The 18,224-nt window shown below is 34.2% G+C and overlaps 1 protein-coding gene across 2 annotated transcripts in view; it reads left to right on the top strand.

Moving 5' to 3' along the window:
- Window positions 1-18,224, top strand: part of PARP4 (poly(ADP-ribose) polymerase family member 4) — a 117,823-nt gene that overhangs the window by 93,694 nt on the left and 5,905 nt on the right. For both annotated transcript variants that reach the window (XM_031960838.1, XM_031960837.1), the window contains 3 exons: window positions 11,108-12,118; window positions 12,219-12,320; window positions 13,235-13,334. In XM_031960838.1, coding sequence (XP_031816698.1) covers window positions 11,108-12,118; window positions 12,219-12,320; window positions 13,235-13,334 — 1,213 coding nt within the window. The remainder of the gene's footprint in view (window positions 1-11,107; window positions 12,119-12,218; window positions 12,321-13,234; window positions 13,335-18,224) is intronic.

The following is an 18,224-nucleotide window of genomic DNA, read 5'->3' as shown; positions in this document are numbered from 1 at the left end:
TCATTACAATACTGTTGTTATTGTATAAATAATTCTTCCAGTTCTACTTATTTCACTTTGCATCAATTCATAAAAAGTCTTTCCAGATTTCTTCTAAAACCATCCCTTCATCATTCCTTATAATACAATAGCATTCATCACAAACATAAAGTACAACTTTGTCCATCTATTTCCTAATTGATAGAATCTCCTTTCAATTTCTAATTCTTTGTCACAATGAAAATAGCACAGCTTTGCCTTTGCATGTACCATATTCTTTATTCAATTCAACCGTTATCATCTGCTGAGCACCTTCTATGGATATTGAACTGTGCAAGGGGCTTTCAGTGATGAAAAAAATGAGAAATGTTTTCTGCCCTCAAAGAACTCATATCCAAAAGGAGAAATTTATATTTATATACATACACAAATATACTATGCATACATGTATGTTTTATGTATATATTTTATGCACATGTTTTACATATATATATACATATATTGCATGTGAACTATTTAAAGAACAATATAAAAGTGTCATGATTAATTCCTAGATAATACAGATAATAAATGCAATGGAATCCCAGCCCTTAGAGTGAAGAGGAGTAGTGAAATAAAGTTTTCCTTTTGATTATCTAATCAAGTGTATTCCATTTCATATTGTACTTGTCTCTTGCCTGGGCAGGAGACAACCTCTTTTATAAAAAGAAGAATGCTGCCTTCAGTGATGGACATTTTTTCATCTGGTTAGACCTACACATACCAATGATTCAGAACCCCATTTTCCTGATCATCTTGAATCCTACTACCCCAAAATCCCAGTCAAACACCACTTAGCCCTTACATTGTGCCCTCTGGATTGTCTCTCTGGCCACCCAGTACAGGCTGCACCTCTATTTATTCTTCTCAGTTCACTGGGTAAGGCAGGGGAGTTGGACTGTTCCTTGCTCCCTGTTGCCACTCTCAAGTTCTCTCCCTAAGGTCATGTTATTTATCTCTCCCACTCTTATCAAAATCCAGGTAGACTTTGTCCAGATATCCAAGTCACCCTCCTTCCTCCCTAAAAGAATTTGGTACCCGGCTCACAATTTTTCTCTCCTCTTTAAACTCTTGTCTCCTACTAAGAGACTTCAACACATATATTGATTCTCCATCAAACACCTTCACCACTCAGTTCTTCAGTCAACTCACTTCCCATGACCTACTTCTTAATCTCACTTCTGTTAGATGAGCTTACTCTGGATCTTGCCATCACCCACAAATACACCACCTTCATATTCAAGAATTCTGAAATATCCTTCTCTGACCACCTGCCTCTTCATCTGCCTTCCTTTACCAAACCTTATTTCCTTTTCACATCATGACCTCCAATCCTTCAATCCTTTGATTCTCTCCCAGGCCATCCCCACACACTAGGCACTCTCTCCTTTCTTCCACATTTTTGATCCCTTGGTAACTCAGTTCAGCTCTGCACTGTTTTTTTCTCTTTAGTCCCTGGCTTCCTTTTCCTACGAACAATTGTACCCTACCATACAAGCCTCAGCCTTGGATGACACCCACTCTTGCAGCTGAATGATAATGGAGAGAATCTCAACTTGACTCTCATTGTTACTAGGCTGTCCTTCTGCACCTTCTTAATCAACTCACTGTCTCATTCCCCATAGCAGCTCTTCCAAATCTTTGCATCCCTTCTCAAACTTCTCAGGGATCTCCTTTTCCCCCACCCACTTATCTGGGAACCTTGCCTCATATTTTACCAAAAAATTGAAGCTATTTGCTGTGAGTTCCTTTGTCCCATCTTTATTTCATCTCATTCAGATGCCTTCTACTACTGTTTCCTCTTTCACCCATCTTTCACATGATAAGTCAGCCTTGTTCCTTATCAAAGCCCACTTTTCCATAAGGGATCTCATTCTGTCCCACACCCTTCAGTAGACTGGGCCTCTGTCATCCTTACTCTCTCATTTATCTTTAATATCTCTCTGACTATTGGCTCTTTCCCCTCTTCCATGGAAACACATCTATGTATCTCTCATCGCCAAAATACCCTCACTTGATCCTTCCATCCCCACTATCATTCTATAATATCTCTTCTAGCTTTATGGCCAGACCATCTACACTAGTGCTTCTATTTTCTCTCCTCTTGCTTACTTCTTAACATTTTACAACTGAACTTCTGACTTTATCATCCCACTCAAACTGCTCTCTCCAAAGTTACTAAGAATCTCTTAGTTACCAAATGTAATGGCCTTTTCTTAGTCCTCATTCTCCGTGACTTCTCTGCAGCCTTTGACACTATGGATCACTATCCCTCCCTATATACTCTCTTATACCCTCTAATTGTAGGTGTCACTCAGAGTGAGCCTTCTTCTCTTCTCTGTAGCACTTCACTCAGTGATATCATCAGTTGCCATGGAGCATTTCTATGTTGGTGATTCTCAAATTTACCTTTTCTTGGCTAACTTCTCTACTGACCTACAGTTTCATATTTCTAACTATCTTTCAGACATCTTGAAATGAACATTCAGAGGATATTTTAAATGCATGAAACAGAGCTTATTGTCTTTCCCCCTAAATCCTCTCTATCTCTTACTTGGCTGTTACTGTAGAGAACAACATTATCATCTCAGTGCCTAAGGCTCACCACCTAGGAGTTATCCTGGCCCCATCACGGTCTCTCACCCCTGGATCCAGGCTGTTGCCAAGGCCTGTTGGTGTCACTTTTGCAACATCGCTCAAATATGCCTCCATCTGTTCTCTGACACTGCCACTACTCTAGTCCAGATCTTACCATCTTGATTCCTGTTTTTCTGGTGGCTCTGCCTGTCTCAAGCCTCTCCCCATTTCAAAATATCCTCCCTTCAGCTGCCAAAGTGATATCCTTAAAGTATAGATCCAACCATGTCATACATACCCCTCCATTCACTAAACTCCAAAGGATCCTTATCACCTTCAGAATTAAACACAAAATCTTCTGTTTATCATTCAAAGCCTTTCATATCCTAACTCCTTATCCTATCCCATTACTTTTCCAGTCTTTTTACAGATTATTTTATACCACAAGCTCTTCAGCCCAGTGAAAATATTCCATCTCTTGGCTCCAGGTATTTTCTCTATCTGTCCCCCATGTCTGGAATGTTCTTTCTCTTCATCTTTGGGAATCTTTTTGACTTTCCTGGCTTTCTTCAAGACCTAATTAAAATCCCATCCTCTGAGGAAAACATTTCCCAATACTTCTTAATTCTACTACCTTCCCTCTTTTAATTATTTCTTATTTAGGGGCAGCTAGGTGGCACAGTGGGTAGAGCACCAGCCCTAAAGTCAGGAGGACCTAAATTCAAATTTGGCCTCAGACACTTAACACTTCCTAGCTATGTGACCCTGAGCAAGTCACTTAACTCCAATTGCCTCAGGAAAAATAAATAAAATTATTTCCTATTTTTCATATGTATATATACACACACATAAAAATATACTTTATATATATATATATATATATATAACTTTTTCTTCTTTATTCATATTTGTTTCTTTGCTATCTCCCTCTTTTAAAAAGATATTGAGCCAGTAGCTAAGTGGGTGCAGTGGATAAGAGCACCAGCCCTTAAGTCAGGAGGACTTGAGTTCAAATCTGGCCTCAGACACTTAACCCTTAACACTTCTTAGCTATGTGACCCTGAACAAGTCACTTTACCCCAATTCCCTCAGCAAAAAAAAAAAAAAATAATAATAATAATAATAACACACAAATAAAAAAATAGATATTGAGCGGAGATTATCTTTTGTTTCTTTTTGTATTACACTTAGCATAGTTCTTGGCACAAAGTACACATTTAATAAATGTTTATTAGCTAATTGACATTTCAGAGGAGTAGATATGAATTATATCATTTAGACTGATATTAAAGAGAAAGAACTGATACTTTTCTTTGTAACACACCCCCAACTCATCTAGCAGGAAACAAGAGATTGAAAATATAGATCCAAGGCTTTTAATTTGTTGCTCCAGCCCCACAGTATCATAGCTGCATTGAAAATGTTTTTTAAAATGTGTTTACTGTTTTTAAATTCATTTTTATAATTTTGAGTTTCACATTTTCTCTTTCCCTTCCCATTCTACCACCATTGAGAAAGTAAGCAATTTGGTACAAGTTATACGTCTGTAGCTATGTAAAGCATTTCCATGATAATTGTGTTGTAAAAGAAAATACAGACCAAAAAAAAAGTAAAAAAAAATTCAAGAAAAATAAAGCTAAAAAAATGTTTATTTTCTGAAACAGAAAGGTAGTAGACACAAGGAATAGAAAGCTAACCTGAAAGCCAGATTCTGCCTCTGACATGTACTAGCTTGGTGACTCTGGGCAAGTCACTTAATAACAGAACTCCTGGCAAGTCTTTGAACACTATAAATTATAGAGGACATACTAATTTGCAATGGTAGTAGGAATTTCTGCATCTGAAAATTTCATGCAGCAATAACATCACCGATCCATATAAAGTATGGCCTAGCTCTCTGGAGGGTTTCAAGGTCAGCCAGAGTCAGGATGAATTAAAGTCCTAGGTCTTTTGGGGGAGAAGTGAAGGACATAGGTAAGCTGCCACAAGGCTCACCAAAGATCTCTCCTAGATCCTCAAGTCCAGAGTCTCCATCCTTTCTCTTTCTCCTCCTGCCACCAAGTGACTTTGACCTCTTTCACCCTGCTCTCTAATCCTTGCCTACGATTATCTTAACGCCAAACATTGAGCCAGCATCAACTGTGAGAAGGGCCTTTTATCCAAATATATGCTAATAGAGTAATTGTCTCACATCTAATAGGTAATTAGCCTTAAGTGCTTGCTTATCTGATTCAAACATTCCTTTTTGGAGTTTCAGCCCTCTACAAGTCCAGTTCTTATTATCTATTTCTATCAAAATAATTATAGTAAAACATCATTAATTAATTAAAGCATTATTAATTAATTAATCACATTGTCAGTGGTCCAGTTCTACTGGACCTCCTCTTTTTTCATAGTGAAAACAAACATAAAATGTATTTTATCTTAAAAGTGGCATTAACTAATTATATTCACCTCTAGTTTTCTCTCTTGTGTATAATATATGGGTGATCTAAGGAGAATATAGGATGCTATCACCTCCTTCTGTGGTCTTGATATATGACAAATGTGTATGTTATTAATCAGTGAAGGTCATTAGCAGCAAATTAATGTAAACTCTCTTACTATTTGTATGGGATAAGAATAAGTTAATATACATAACAATCTGCTCTCATTCCCTTATTCTTTTTTTTTTAATATAGTTTCTATTGGTTTTCTTTTTTTTTTTTTTTAATCATCCTATTATCCCTGGTATTCTTCTTCCTCCCCCTATCATAGAGCCATACCATATAATAAATACTATTTTTAAAGGAAAAAAAATCAGCCCAACTGATTGATAAACTGAATAAGTCTGAAAACACATATGATACCCCTGTGGACCTCCCATCTTTATGAAGGGATAGGTTGCAGGTATCCTTTCATTTTTCTCAAAATGAAACATTTAAAATTTAAACAGAAAATAGGAAAAGAAAAAAATTGCCATGTGCACAACAGAACATAGGAGAGGATTCAAAATATAAACAATAAATTTACATTTGAAGAAAGCCTATATGATAAATACTACACATCATATTCAGTTATCCATCTTTTCTTTGCTTCCTTGTAGGTTTTCTTTTGTTCTGTGATGTGCACTTTTTGTTTTATTCTTCCCCCAAGGCTACAATTAGAAGACTTTTATTCCCTTCCAAATATATATGTTGTTCTCTCTTTAACCCTGATCTAATGTGAATCATATTTCTTCCAAAAATCCGTTCTTTATCCTCTCTCTTCTCCCTATACCCCTACCCTCTTATTTCTTTCTGAATTAGATTTTTATCTGTGTGTATGCATATATATGCGATATAAATATATATAGTATATATATATATATATATATATATATATGTATATATAAAATTCCCTCTTTAACTCATTCTTGAGGAGAATAGGGTTCCAAAACTACCAGCCCTCTTCCCCCATCTAATTCCCCTATGTGATTAGAATTAAAAGGAAGTAACCATTACTGACCACTGTCCTGTGGGATACTTCCTGTCACTTCCTGAGGCTACCTAAGTTCTGACCTTTAGCTGTGGTGTTCTTTTTTCTTTTTTTAGAACATGAGAGGCTTCTCTCTGAGATTTCTTGGGGAGGTTCTCTGGAGGCAGCCTTAGTTTCACTTAAAAGTAATAATCTCCTCAAAAACAGCCAGCTGATAAAATCCAAACGTTTATTTCTTATCTCTTTCCAAGCCCCCTTAGCTTTCTTAATGTCTCTCTCTCTCTCTCTCTCTCTCTCTCTCTCTCTCTCTCTCTCTCTCTCTCTCTCTCTCTCCCTCCCTCCCTCCCTCCCTCCTCTCTCTCTCTCTCTCTTTCTCCTCCTTCCCCCCCCCTTGGTTCCAAAAGCCCTTGCAGCTTTGTCCTTTGCTTTTGCCTCTGCTTTCTTCAGCCTCCAGCCAGCACCAAGGTGGAAGTTGGAATAAATCTGACTCCACCTCCGAGTGGGCTTCCCAGAGTGCTCTGTGGCCCTCTTTATCTTTTCAACCTCTCTCTGAGCCTCCATCAGCTTCTCTTAAAGGTTGACTCCTCCTCTGAGGGAGGGATTAAGGGAGGTGTGAATTCACACAGTTACAAAGTTAACTTTGTGAATCTCCCATACTTGTGAACTCCAATGAGTACTTAAATACATTAGTGAGCGAGGGATTTGCTAAGTACCCTGCTAAAGTAGGCAAGGGACTTATCACCTTGTAAGGATTTGCTCTAATGTGGGACCCGATAAGCATTATATCTATTCCATTGAGTTAACACTAGGATTCTAACATCTCCCTTGAGTTATCACCTTGTTTCAAGCTCTGGCTCATAACATTTAGTGACCTCTAGGCCTTGAGATCATGTGACTTCCTATAACCTGCAGACCTCTGGGAATAGGGATCACATGATTTAGGCCAGTCTGACCTACTCCATCTCATAGACTTTTTGAGAAAACTTCACCTAGTCTCACTCATAAGCTTCTCTCTGTTCATCACATACATAATTTTATATAGTATAATAATATTCTATTACACCTATATGATCACATTTTGATTAACCATTCTGTAATTGATGGGTATCTCCTTTGTTTCCAATCCTTTTCTATCACAAAAAGGGCTATTATAAACATTTTGTGTATGGGAGACATTTTTCTATTTGATGGCTTCCTTGGTTTAAAAGGTCAGTAATGGAATCTCTGGTTCAGAGGGTATGGATATTTTAGTCACTTTATTTGCATAATCCCAAATTGTTTTCCAGGATGGCTATAATATCACAGCTTTAAGAATAAGATATTAATGTACCTATCATTTTATAACCCCTCCAACATTTACATTTGCATTTTTAATTATCTTTTTCAATTTTTAGGGTATTAGGTGAGACCTTAAGATTATTTTGATTTTTATTTTAAGAGGCACAGCGGCCAGAAGCTAAACAGCCTTTTGAAGAGGGTACAGGATTTTGGTTTTTGTTTTTATTTTTAAAGAGAGAATAAGTAGAAGAGAATAGGATAGAAGAAAATGCACTTAATCACAATTGTGAATGTGAATGGGATGAACTTACCCATAAAAGAGGCAGATAGAAGAAAGAATTTATTGTTTAATTATTTCAGTTACATATAATATAGGATAGTATAGTATAGTATGGTATGGTATGGTATAGTATAATATAGTATAGTAATATTCTATTACAAAGAGTTTTCAACTTGCCCAGGATCACACAGCCAATAAGTATCAGAGGCTGGATTTAAATTCTGGAAGATTAGTCTTCCTAACTCCAGGCCTAGCACACTAGCCACTGTGTCATCTATATATCCAGCAGAATGGATTAGAAACTGAAATCCAACAATTTGTTGTTTACAAGAGACACACTTGCAACAGAAAGACACACAAAATTAAAATAAGGAGCTGTAAAATAAAAAATCTATTATGCTTCAATTGAAGTGAAGAGGGTAGGAATAACAATTATGACTTTAGACAAAGCAAAGGCACAAACATCTAATTAAGAGATAATCATATAAGTAACTACATTTTACTAAGAAGGACCATAGACAATGAATTAATATCAGTACTAAATTAACATGCACCAAATTACATAATGTCCAAATTCTTGAAGGAAGAGTTAAATGAATTATAAGAGAAAATAGACAGTTAAAGTTTATGATTGGGGAACTTCAATTCATGTTAAACTATATTATTAAGGAACCTATATTCTTAGACATGAATAAATCTATCCATAAAATAAATTTTTAAAAAAGAAGGTAAGGAGATAAATAGAATTTTAACAACATTGGATATGGTAGATCTTTGGAGAATATTGAATGGGAATAGAAAGGAACATTTCTTTTCTCAGGCAGATATGGTGTCTTCACAAAAATCAAAAATAAGTTGTAGTAGAGCATTGAAAACCTCAGAAAACAGCAGAAAATATAAATATTAAATACATCTTTCTCAGATCATAATGCAGTAAAAATTTCATTCAGTAAAAGACCTTTGAAGACTAGATTAAAAATTAATTGGCAATCAAATATTCTTATCCTAAAGAATGAGTGAGTCAAAGAATAATTCATAGAAACAATGATTTTGTTTTTAAAAGTGACAGCAATAGGATAGTATATCAAAATTTGAAGGATGCAGCCAAAGCAGAACCTGAGGCAATTTTTTTATATATCTCAATTCTTGCATCAATAAAAAAAAAAGAGCAGATCAATGAATTGGACATACAATTAAAAAAAACTAGAAAAAGAACAAATTAAAAATCCACAATTAAATGCCAAAATAGAAACCCTACAAAAACAGAGGAGAGATTAATAAAATAGAAAGTAAAAAAATTTGAATAAATAAAACTAAGCATTGGTTTTATGAAAAAATGAAATATGTGTTTTAAAGAAAGAAGAAAACCAAATTACTAGTATCAAAAATGAAAAAGGTGAAGATAACCACCAATGAAGATGAAATTAGATACATTATAAAAAGCTAGTGTGCCTAATTATATGCCAGTAAAATAATCTAAATAAAATGGATAAATGTGTATAAAAATAGTCAGAATACCAGAAGAAATAGAATACTTAAATAACTCTTATCTTAGAAAAGGGCACTGAACAAGCTAGAAATGAGCTTCCTAAGAAATAGTTCCCAGGATCAGCTGGATTTAAAAGTGAATTCTACCAAATGTTTACTGAACAAATACAATTCTACATTCCAATACTAGATAAACTATTTGGGAAAATAAGTAAAGGGGTCCTAGTATTCCTTTAATGATGCAAATTTGGTTTTGATACCTAATCCAGGGAGCAAAAATGGAGAATGAAACTAATTCCCCTAATTAATATTTAAGCAAAATTTTTAAATAAAATACTATGGAGAAGATTATAGTAATATATCACAAATATCAATACTTTTTATCTAGTTTGGATTTATACCAGGAATGTAGGGTTGATTCAATATTAGGAAAATCATAATATAATATTAATAACAAAAGTAAAAATATCACATTTCTATCCTTAGAAGCTGAAAAAGGTTTTGATAAAATACAAGACCCATTCCCATTAAATATATTAGAAAGCAAAGAAATAATGGCTTTTCTCAAAATGATAAACAGTATCAATCTAAAACCAAGAGCAAGCTTATTTTATAAGATCAGGTATGAAACAAGGATGTTCATTATCACCATTATTAATATTATACTAAAATTTCTAGCTATAGCAATAAGGCAACAAAAAATAAATTGAAGGAAAAAGCATAGGCAAAGCGGAAACAAAACTATCACTCTTGGAGAAGCTGTAATGGTTTACTGAAAGAACTCTAGAGAATCAACTAAAAAACTAGTTGAAACAATTCAGAACTTTAGCAAAGTTATAAGATATAAAATAAACCTTTACAAATCATCACCATAACTATATATTACCTACAGAATCCAACAGGAATTCATAGAAAGAAAAATTTCATCTAAAGACAGTGAAATAATTAGGCGTTTACTTGCCAAGACATCACAGGAACTATGTGAACACATTATACAACTATAAGAAAATAATTATAGAATACTTTTCATGCAAATACAGACAGATCTAAATACTGGAAAAACATTAATTGCTTAGGGATTGACTGAGTCAATATAATAAAAATGACAATAGTCCCTAAACTATTTTACATACCAATGGAATAGCAGACTACCAAAGAATTATTTTATAGAGCTAGGAAAAAAAAAGAATAACTTAATTCATCTTAAGGAACTTAATAAATGGTCAAAAATATTAAAGGAATCAAAGTTTAAAAAAAAAAAAAAAAAGGAGCAAAAAAACCTAACACTCAGATCTCAAACTATAATACAAATCAGTAATCATCAAAGCAATCTGGTATTGGGTAAGAGATAGCGTGTTGATCAATGGAATAGATCAAGAATACAATATACAGAAATATGACCACAGCACATTAGTGCTTTATAAACTCAAAAATTCAAGCTATTAGGCCATGAACTCAACTGCAGGAAAAATTGGAAAACAGGCTGGCAGAAACTAAGCATTGACCTACATCTCTCACTATATACCATAACAACATAAATTCAAAACAGATACATGATTTAGACATCAAGAGTGTTCTAAACAGATTAAGTGAGTATGGAAAAAAATTACTTGTTAGATCTATGGATAAAGGACAAAACAAGTAATAGAAAGGATAATATAAGATAAAATAGAAAATTTCTATTACATGAAATTTAAAAGGTTTTGCACAAACAAAACCAAGCAGACAAGATTAGAAGGAAAAGTAGGAAACAGGGGAGGGGCAGAATTCAAAGACTAACTGATCTTTAGGAAACCCTTAGTGTCTTATTCATATAGTTATATTAAAAGGATTGATTTATATCTTATGTACCTTATGTTTTTGCTGCCTGTTGTCTTAATTTAGATGACTTTGGAAATCACCTTACTCAAATATTCTTTCCTTGGTAGAGGACATAGTTGTTCAACCACTTGAAAAACTGAAGTTCTGTATTTTGTTCTCTTTTTCCCTTTCCTTCATGAAATATCACAGGTTCAACAGAAATATCACAGAAGAATGAAGCTGAAAAATATTAAAGATATTTTTAAGTTAAGTTCGAGGGATACTTTTTCAGACATTACTTCTATGAGGAAACATTCAGTACCACATATTATCCATTACAAACCAGAAAAAGAGATTCGACTATTCACAGAAAATGATGAGAAATTAAAATTGTATTCTTCTATGGAGGAAAACTGTTCTGTTCCATCTCAAAAGCTGCTTCTTACTTCTGATCAATATGACCATGCCAGGGCTTTAGATCTAACTAAGAAAGATTCAGACATGACATTTTTATTTAATAAACATAAAAAACAGGATTGGGACTCTGAAACTTCTTTCACTCTTTCCTCTCCAATTCCTCCTCCTCCTCCTCCTCCTCCTCCTCCTCTTCCTCCTCGTCTTCTGGCTAATTCCTCCTTTTCCCAATCTTGTTCAGGCTTTGCCTTACATGCTAGAACGCTTTCTACTCCTAGTTTTCTTTCTGCAAACTCTCCTTTTCCTCCTCCTTTAGTCCAACAAGGAGGTAATGCTTGGGGGGCTCCTTATTCTAATTCTGATCTTCCTCCTTTGTCTCCTTTTTCTTCTTCTCTTTCCTGTCCAACTCCTCTTTCTGCTTCTCTTTCTTGCTCTTCTTTTATTTCTTGTCCTCCTCCTCCTCCTCCTCCTCTTTGTGGTGCTCCTGGATTTATTCCTAGGCCTCATTTAGATTTACTTGAGTTTCCAAGACCTGGGATAATGAAGAAGTCACTTTCAGTATTTAAGGAGGGGTATGAATCCACTCCGGATGTTGATTATGGGAACTTATCACTTAGAAAAAAAATGTACGGCATTGAATCAAATCATGGACATATTTTTGGAATGAAAAATGATGAACAACTGCGATGGCTCCGTCAGCCTCCGTTTTCTCCATCCAGAGATACTAGAAAAGAAATAGTCTCTACAGCTTTCTCATTTGCAGAGAAGAATTCCATAGTACAAGATGTTACTCCATCACTTGCTAAGGTAAAGCAACATGTTTTGGAAATATAAATAAACTTGGATAAGATCTATATAATCATTATCATGAAAGAACTCTTTTACGGATTTTATCTTTACCTTTCAGATACAAAAACATCAGACTGATGTGATCCCCAGAGAAAATTGGTTGAGGAGTATTAAAGAGAATTTGGTGTTTTGGACTCAGGTTTTTAATCTTCAGAATGAGGTATTTGTCTTTCCTCTACATCTTTCTATGATTTGCTACTGAACCTCTTACAAAATTTGGATCAGTGAAAAAGGCCATGGAATAAGGCATATTTTCTATTTTTGAGAGAGACAAAAACTTTAAATGTATGTTTTTTATTTATATATGATTTTCAGTATGAACCATAGACAAATAGAGCCTTTATTATGAGAACAATTTTAAATATGTATATATAAAATATATGTTATGTACACATGCATGTGTGTACATGTGTATATATATTTTTCCATGCATCATCTTGTTAGAATATAGATATATTTCCAAATGCAATAATAATCACAAACTCATCCTATCATAGACTAAGCAGATGAACATCCTATATATTCAACTCCTGTACTGGTAATAAAATCTAATTCCTTAGCTATAATTATTAATTTTTGGCAACACCAATAATAAGTGATTGAACACACCAGTAACATTCTAAAGTTCAGATCTGCATAAATATCTTTAACCTGTATCTCTGCCTGTTTAACTCTGAACCACTAAGAACCCTTCTCTTTGGATGGAGATCAGAATGCCCAGAGTTTTATATGGGCCCCATGTAAAAGTTTCCAATAATTTATATAACATGGATACTTAGACATTAAACTTGAAAATGTTGATGTATCTAAAAACATTTATAATCCAGATTCATTTTTAAAAACCTTCTTATTTATAATGCTATGAGAACTTTAACTTTAGTGGTATTCAAAAAATTATAGTTTGGGGTCATATTTTCATTAGTAAGTTTTCTTGCACTTGTATCCATTTTAACACTGTAAGAATAAAAATGTTTAAAAATATTGATTGAATTAAATATGTACATATATATATTTCATCAGTTTTTTTCATTATGAGATGAAATTCTAATTCTCATTTTCTTCTTAATTTTACAGGAAGGCTTTTGGAAACTTAACCATGAACTTGGACTTATTTTAAAACTGAATGTGAATGATTTAAACACCTTTCTTGTGCAAAAAGGCATTCAATCCCTAGGTAAACTCAGTTCCTTTCTAGTGTTCATCAAAAGGAAAAGTTATATTTATATTAACTATAAAGGAATTTTTTGGTGTTCTGCACTCAGAATAAATGCATTTTTGTGTTTGCCTTTAAAACCTTTAAATATTAAAATAGTTTGAGATTGGTTAAAGGATTAATGTTGTTAATATTCTAGTTGTATTGTTAGGTGGAAGATATTGATACAGTTTCTAAATTTTGTCTCTTTAACTTAAAGCCCTCAGTTGGGGACTGGAAAGGCAGCACAGTGAAAAGAGGGCTGGATTTGGAATTAAGAAGATCTGGGTTTAGTTGTTCTCTGTTCCTACTGCTTAGATGACCTTGAGCAATCCCTTCATCTCTCTAGGCTTCAGTTCTCTCAATTATAAAAGGAGGCAATGGAACTAGATGATCTCTGATGTCCCTTCCAAATTCAAATCTATGGTCCTGTGATCAAAAGAATGCTAATAAAGACAGATTACCACCACTAGTCTCTAGGCTAAATATAGACTTTGGCTGAATTTTACTACTTGGGAGAAATGCTGAGAAGTAATAGCCTACAGTGATATCTGACTTTATGCCTATTTGTGATTGGTCAAGAGGTAATTAAGCTCTTCTATGCAAAGCATGCTGTTAGCTCATGGCAATACAAAAATGAAATGATCTCTGTCTTCAAGTTTACTGGGAAGGGCTTATAGCTTGGACATAGAGAATTAAATAAATGATTATTTGAGAAGAGAAAGCATTAACAATGACATCAGGAAAGGCTTCATTTAAAAGATGACACTTCGGCTGAACCTTGAAAAGAAGATAGTATCTTAGGAAGCAAAGGCAAAAAAAAAGGGAGAATATTTTTGGCAGGAAGGCAGCCTGTGGTACAGAGATGACAGCCAGAATAATAAATCCTAAGAACTGCTAGTGAGCCAGTTTGGTTGGAATATGAAATAAAGAGGAATAAACCTGTAAAGACTGGCTAAGGCTAGATTGAAAGTGCTTTAAATGTTAAATTGACAATGTGCTTTTGATTAGTTTACTTGACTCTAAGTTCTAACTAGAACTCAGAGAAAGGAACGGGGTGGGGTAAAAAGACACTAAAAAAGAATAATGGGAGGAGAGGAAGGGGGAAGTATCAATAAAATATTGATAAAGAAAGAAAATGCCAGCCTAAAGAAGTTGTATATTATCCCAGGAATAGAAAGCCACTGAAGTTTTTGAAGAGGAAAATGGCAGTTTAGCCTATTGTTTCAGTAAGTCTAATTTGACAGACATGTTGAACATGAATCAGAGAGGGAAGTTGTGAGATGCAGAAAGAATAATTAAGAAACTATTGCAATACTCTATGCTAGACTTCATTAGGGCCTGAACTCATTGTGATCATGGGATAACATAGCAAGTGATAGTCCTGTTATACCTTAAGATGGTTAGAGCATAGAGTGCTATTTTCAGTTCTTGGGGCCAGAGTCTGGGTCTGGAGTATGTTTTGCAGAGGGCAGCTAGAATGATTCTGAGACCAGAGACCATGTGACTATTATCAATTAATGAAACAGGATATTTACCCCAGCAAAGAGAACATTTAGGAGGAATGTGATAACTATCTTCAAATATTTGTTGTTTTTGAGTTATTTTTAGCCATGTTCAACTCTTCATGAGCTCATTTGAGATTTTCTTGGCAAAGATACTGAAGTGGTTTACCATTTCCTTTTTCAGCTCATTTTACAGTTGAGGAAACTGAGAGTTAAGTCATTTGCCAGGGATCACACAGCTAGTAAGTGTCTTGAGGCCAGATCGGAATTCAGGAAGAGGAGTCTTCCTGACTTAAAGCCCAATGCTCTATCAACTGTGCCATCTAACTTCTCTTCTAGTATTAGAAAAGATAGCAATTTGAAGATAGATTAAGTCTATTCTACTTGGTGTGAAGCAAGATGGAAGTTGCAATCAGTCAAATTTAGACTTCATATAAAATAAAAATCTTCCTAACAATCAGGGCTTTCTAGAACTGAAATGGATTGCCTTTGAAGGGAAGTGAGTTTATCGACACTGAAGGTGTTCAAAGGGAGTTTCAATGATTATTTCTCTAGACTGTTATTGAAGATATATCTAGTTGGGCATGTGTTGAACCAGATGAATATCATCATGGTACTTTCAACACTGAGATTCTATATGAATCCCAGAACCAACCATGTTGATAAAAGTTTCTTTCTTTTAGCACATCACAAGATTGTTGTGAAGATTGAGCAAAATAATGTATAAAAAGTGATCTACAAATCTTAAAATTATATATAAATGCTATTATTATTAGTTATTATGCCCAATGCTTACTAATAAAATCAAATATCAATGCCCTAGACTCTTTTTTTTTTATCACAATTTAACTCAGAACTTAATATAAGAAATAGGGGTCAGAGGAGAAGCTGGCAATGCCATTTCTCTTTATCCTTAGCTAGTTGTATCCTCATTTTTTTTGTTTTGTTTTTACACAGGTCATTCTAGTATATGCGCTACTCCATTCCATTCCAACCTATCCCTTCCCCCTCAAAAAAAAAATTAAGCAAAATCCAGCACAGCATCTGACACTGTGAAATATTTCCTACTGGTTTTATTTCCTCCTTCATGTAGATATTGAGACATTTCCAAAACACTTTACTAGACTGGCCAATATAATTATAGTATCCGCTTTCACTTAATACTCTTTATGTTTACATTGTTGTAGTCATTATAGTAAAAAATTGAACAACATTATGAAAATGTAGATATTATCAGGAAAAGCTCCTTTTCCTCTGTTGCCCCTGCTTGGTTCATTTTATTTATTAGCTATTCCCTTACTCCCTTAGACTTCATTGCCATTCCACAATATCTATCTTGTCTTTTTCTCCACTGTCTAATTTTCTCTCTTTATTTGTTCCATATTTTCTTCTCCCTATCATCTCATTCCTATTAGCTGTCTCATGGACTTGGTGACTATACCTCCTGGGTTTTCTGGAACTTTCCCAATTTCAAATATTTTGTCCTATTCACAAAATTGAAAAAAGACTCTTTGTCAGACCAATTGGACTAATATGAGTTTCAGAAAACATAGTGTCTGTATTTTTGGTTTGGGAAAAGAAGCAACCAAATAACAATAACTTACATTTATTAAGTAGCTACTGTGTGGCAGGCTCTGTTCTAGGCACCAAGAGTACAAGGGCAATAAACAATCCATACTCTCAAGGAGTACATATTCTAATGGGATAGATAACATGCACATGCAGGCATGTGCAGAATACAAATTAATATAAAATGGCTTGGGAGGAATAGCACTAGCAGTTGGAGGAATGAGGGACGCTTGAGTACACTGGACTAAGCACTGAAAATATAAAGGGGAAATGGTCTCTGTCTTCATGGAATTCATATTTCATTGAAGGAGGCAATATGTACATATATTAGTATATAAAAATAAGGTAATTAATAGTGACCAGGGGAGAAATAAGGAAGGGTCTGAGCTTTAAAGAAAATTACAAATTCTACTAAGTGGTGCATTTTTTTGGCACAAGGGACAGGTTGGGCAGAGGCAGAGACAGAAGATTAGAATGTTGTATCTGTAGAACTACAGGGAGGCCATTTAACTGCATCGTAGAAGGAACAGTAATTTTAGACTCTCCTAGCTAGTCAGTCTCTCTCTAAAGTAAACAGTAGAGAAATAATACTTAATCCTTCTCTCCATCATTTCCATCCTGAGCTGACATTTTAAACTATGAACTCTTTATTCTTCCTTTTCATTGATCCTATGGAAGCATCTGGTTAGGGAATTAAAAAACATAATCATTAGAAAAGCTCTGTCCATTTCTATATAACAAGATTGCTGTATAGAGTTTGGAAGAAATGAAAGAGCCTTTATGCTTTTAGAATTTTTTTGCATAATCAGATCAAAGTAGCTCTAATAGTAGTTTGTTTTATAAAAGATACTAATCACGACTTTGAATACTATTTTGGAGAAGTAGGTATTTTATTTTTTTATTATTAATATTACAGTTGTTAAAATTATTATTTTAATAGCTTTTTATTTTCAAAATAGATGCAAAAATAGTTTTCAACATTCACCCTTGCAAAACATTTTATTCCAAATTTTTCTCCCTCCCTTCTCCCAATCTTCCTCCATTGGAAAAGTAATCCAATATATATTAAAACATGTGCAATCCTTCTATACATAATTCTACATTTATCATGCTGTATAAGAAAAATCAGATCAAAAATGAAAAAAATGAGAAAGAAAAAGCAAGCTAACAACAATAAAAAAGGTGAAACTACTGTGGTGTGATTCACATTTCAGTTCCCACAATCCTCTCTGGGTGCAGATGGCTCTTTCCATCACAAGCCTATTGGAATTGGACTGAATTACCTCATTGTTGAAAAGAGCCATGTCCATCACAGTTGATCATCACATAATCTTGTTACTGTCTACAGTATTCTCTTAGTTCTATTCACATCATGTAGCATCAGTTCATGTAAGCTCTCCAAGTCTCTGAAATCATCCTGCTGATAGTTTGTAATAGAACAATAATATTCCATAATATGAATGTTATGTTCATATATCATAACTTATTCAACCATTCCCCAATTGATGGGCATCCACTTAATTTCTAGTTCTCCCTCAAAAAAAATGTTTGGTTTTTTTTGAACTCTGAATTGTCTCCTGGCTCCTCCCCCACCCATTGAAAAGGCAAGCAATATCTTAATTACACAAATAAAATCATGTGTAACATATTTCTAGATTAAACATGTTACAAAAAAGCAAGAAAGATAAAGTGAAAAAACTGTTAACAAAGTAGGCATTTTAGAAAACAATTTTTTAAGATTTTACTATAAGTAAAGTCTCTACTATAAGTAAATCTTGTTTTGATATAAAATGAATAT

Source organism: Sarcophilus harrisii, chromosome 3, assembly GCF_902635505.1.
Source record: "Sarcophilus harrisii chromosome 3, mSarHar1.11, whole genome shotgun sequence".
In the NCBI taxonomy this organism is placed as follows: domain Eukaryota; kingdom Metazoa; phylum Chordata; class Mammalia; order Dasyuromorphia; family Dasyuridae; genus Sarcophilus; species Sarcophilus harrisii.
Note: the sequence above shows the minus strand (reverse complement) of the source record. Positions and strands in the feature narration are given on the sequence as shown.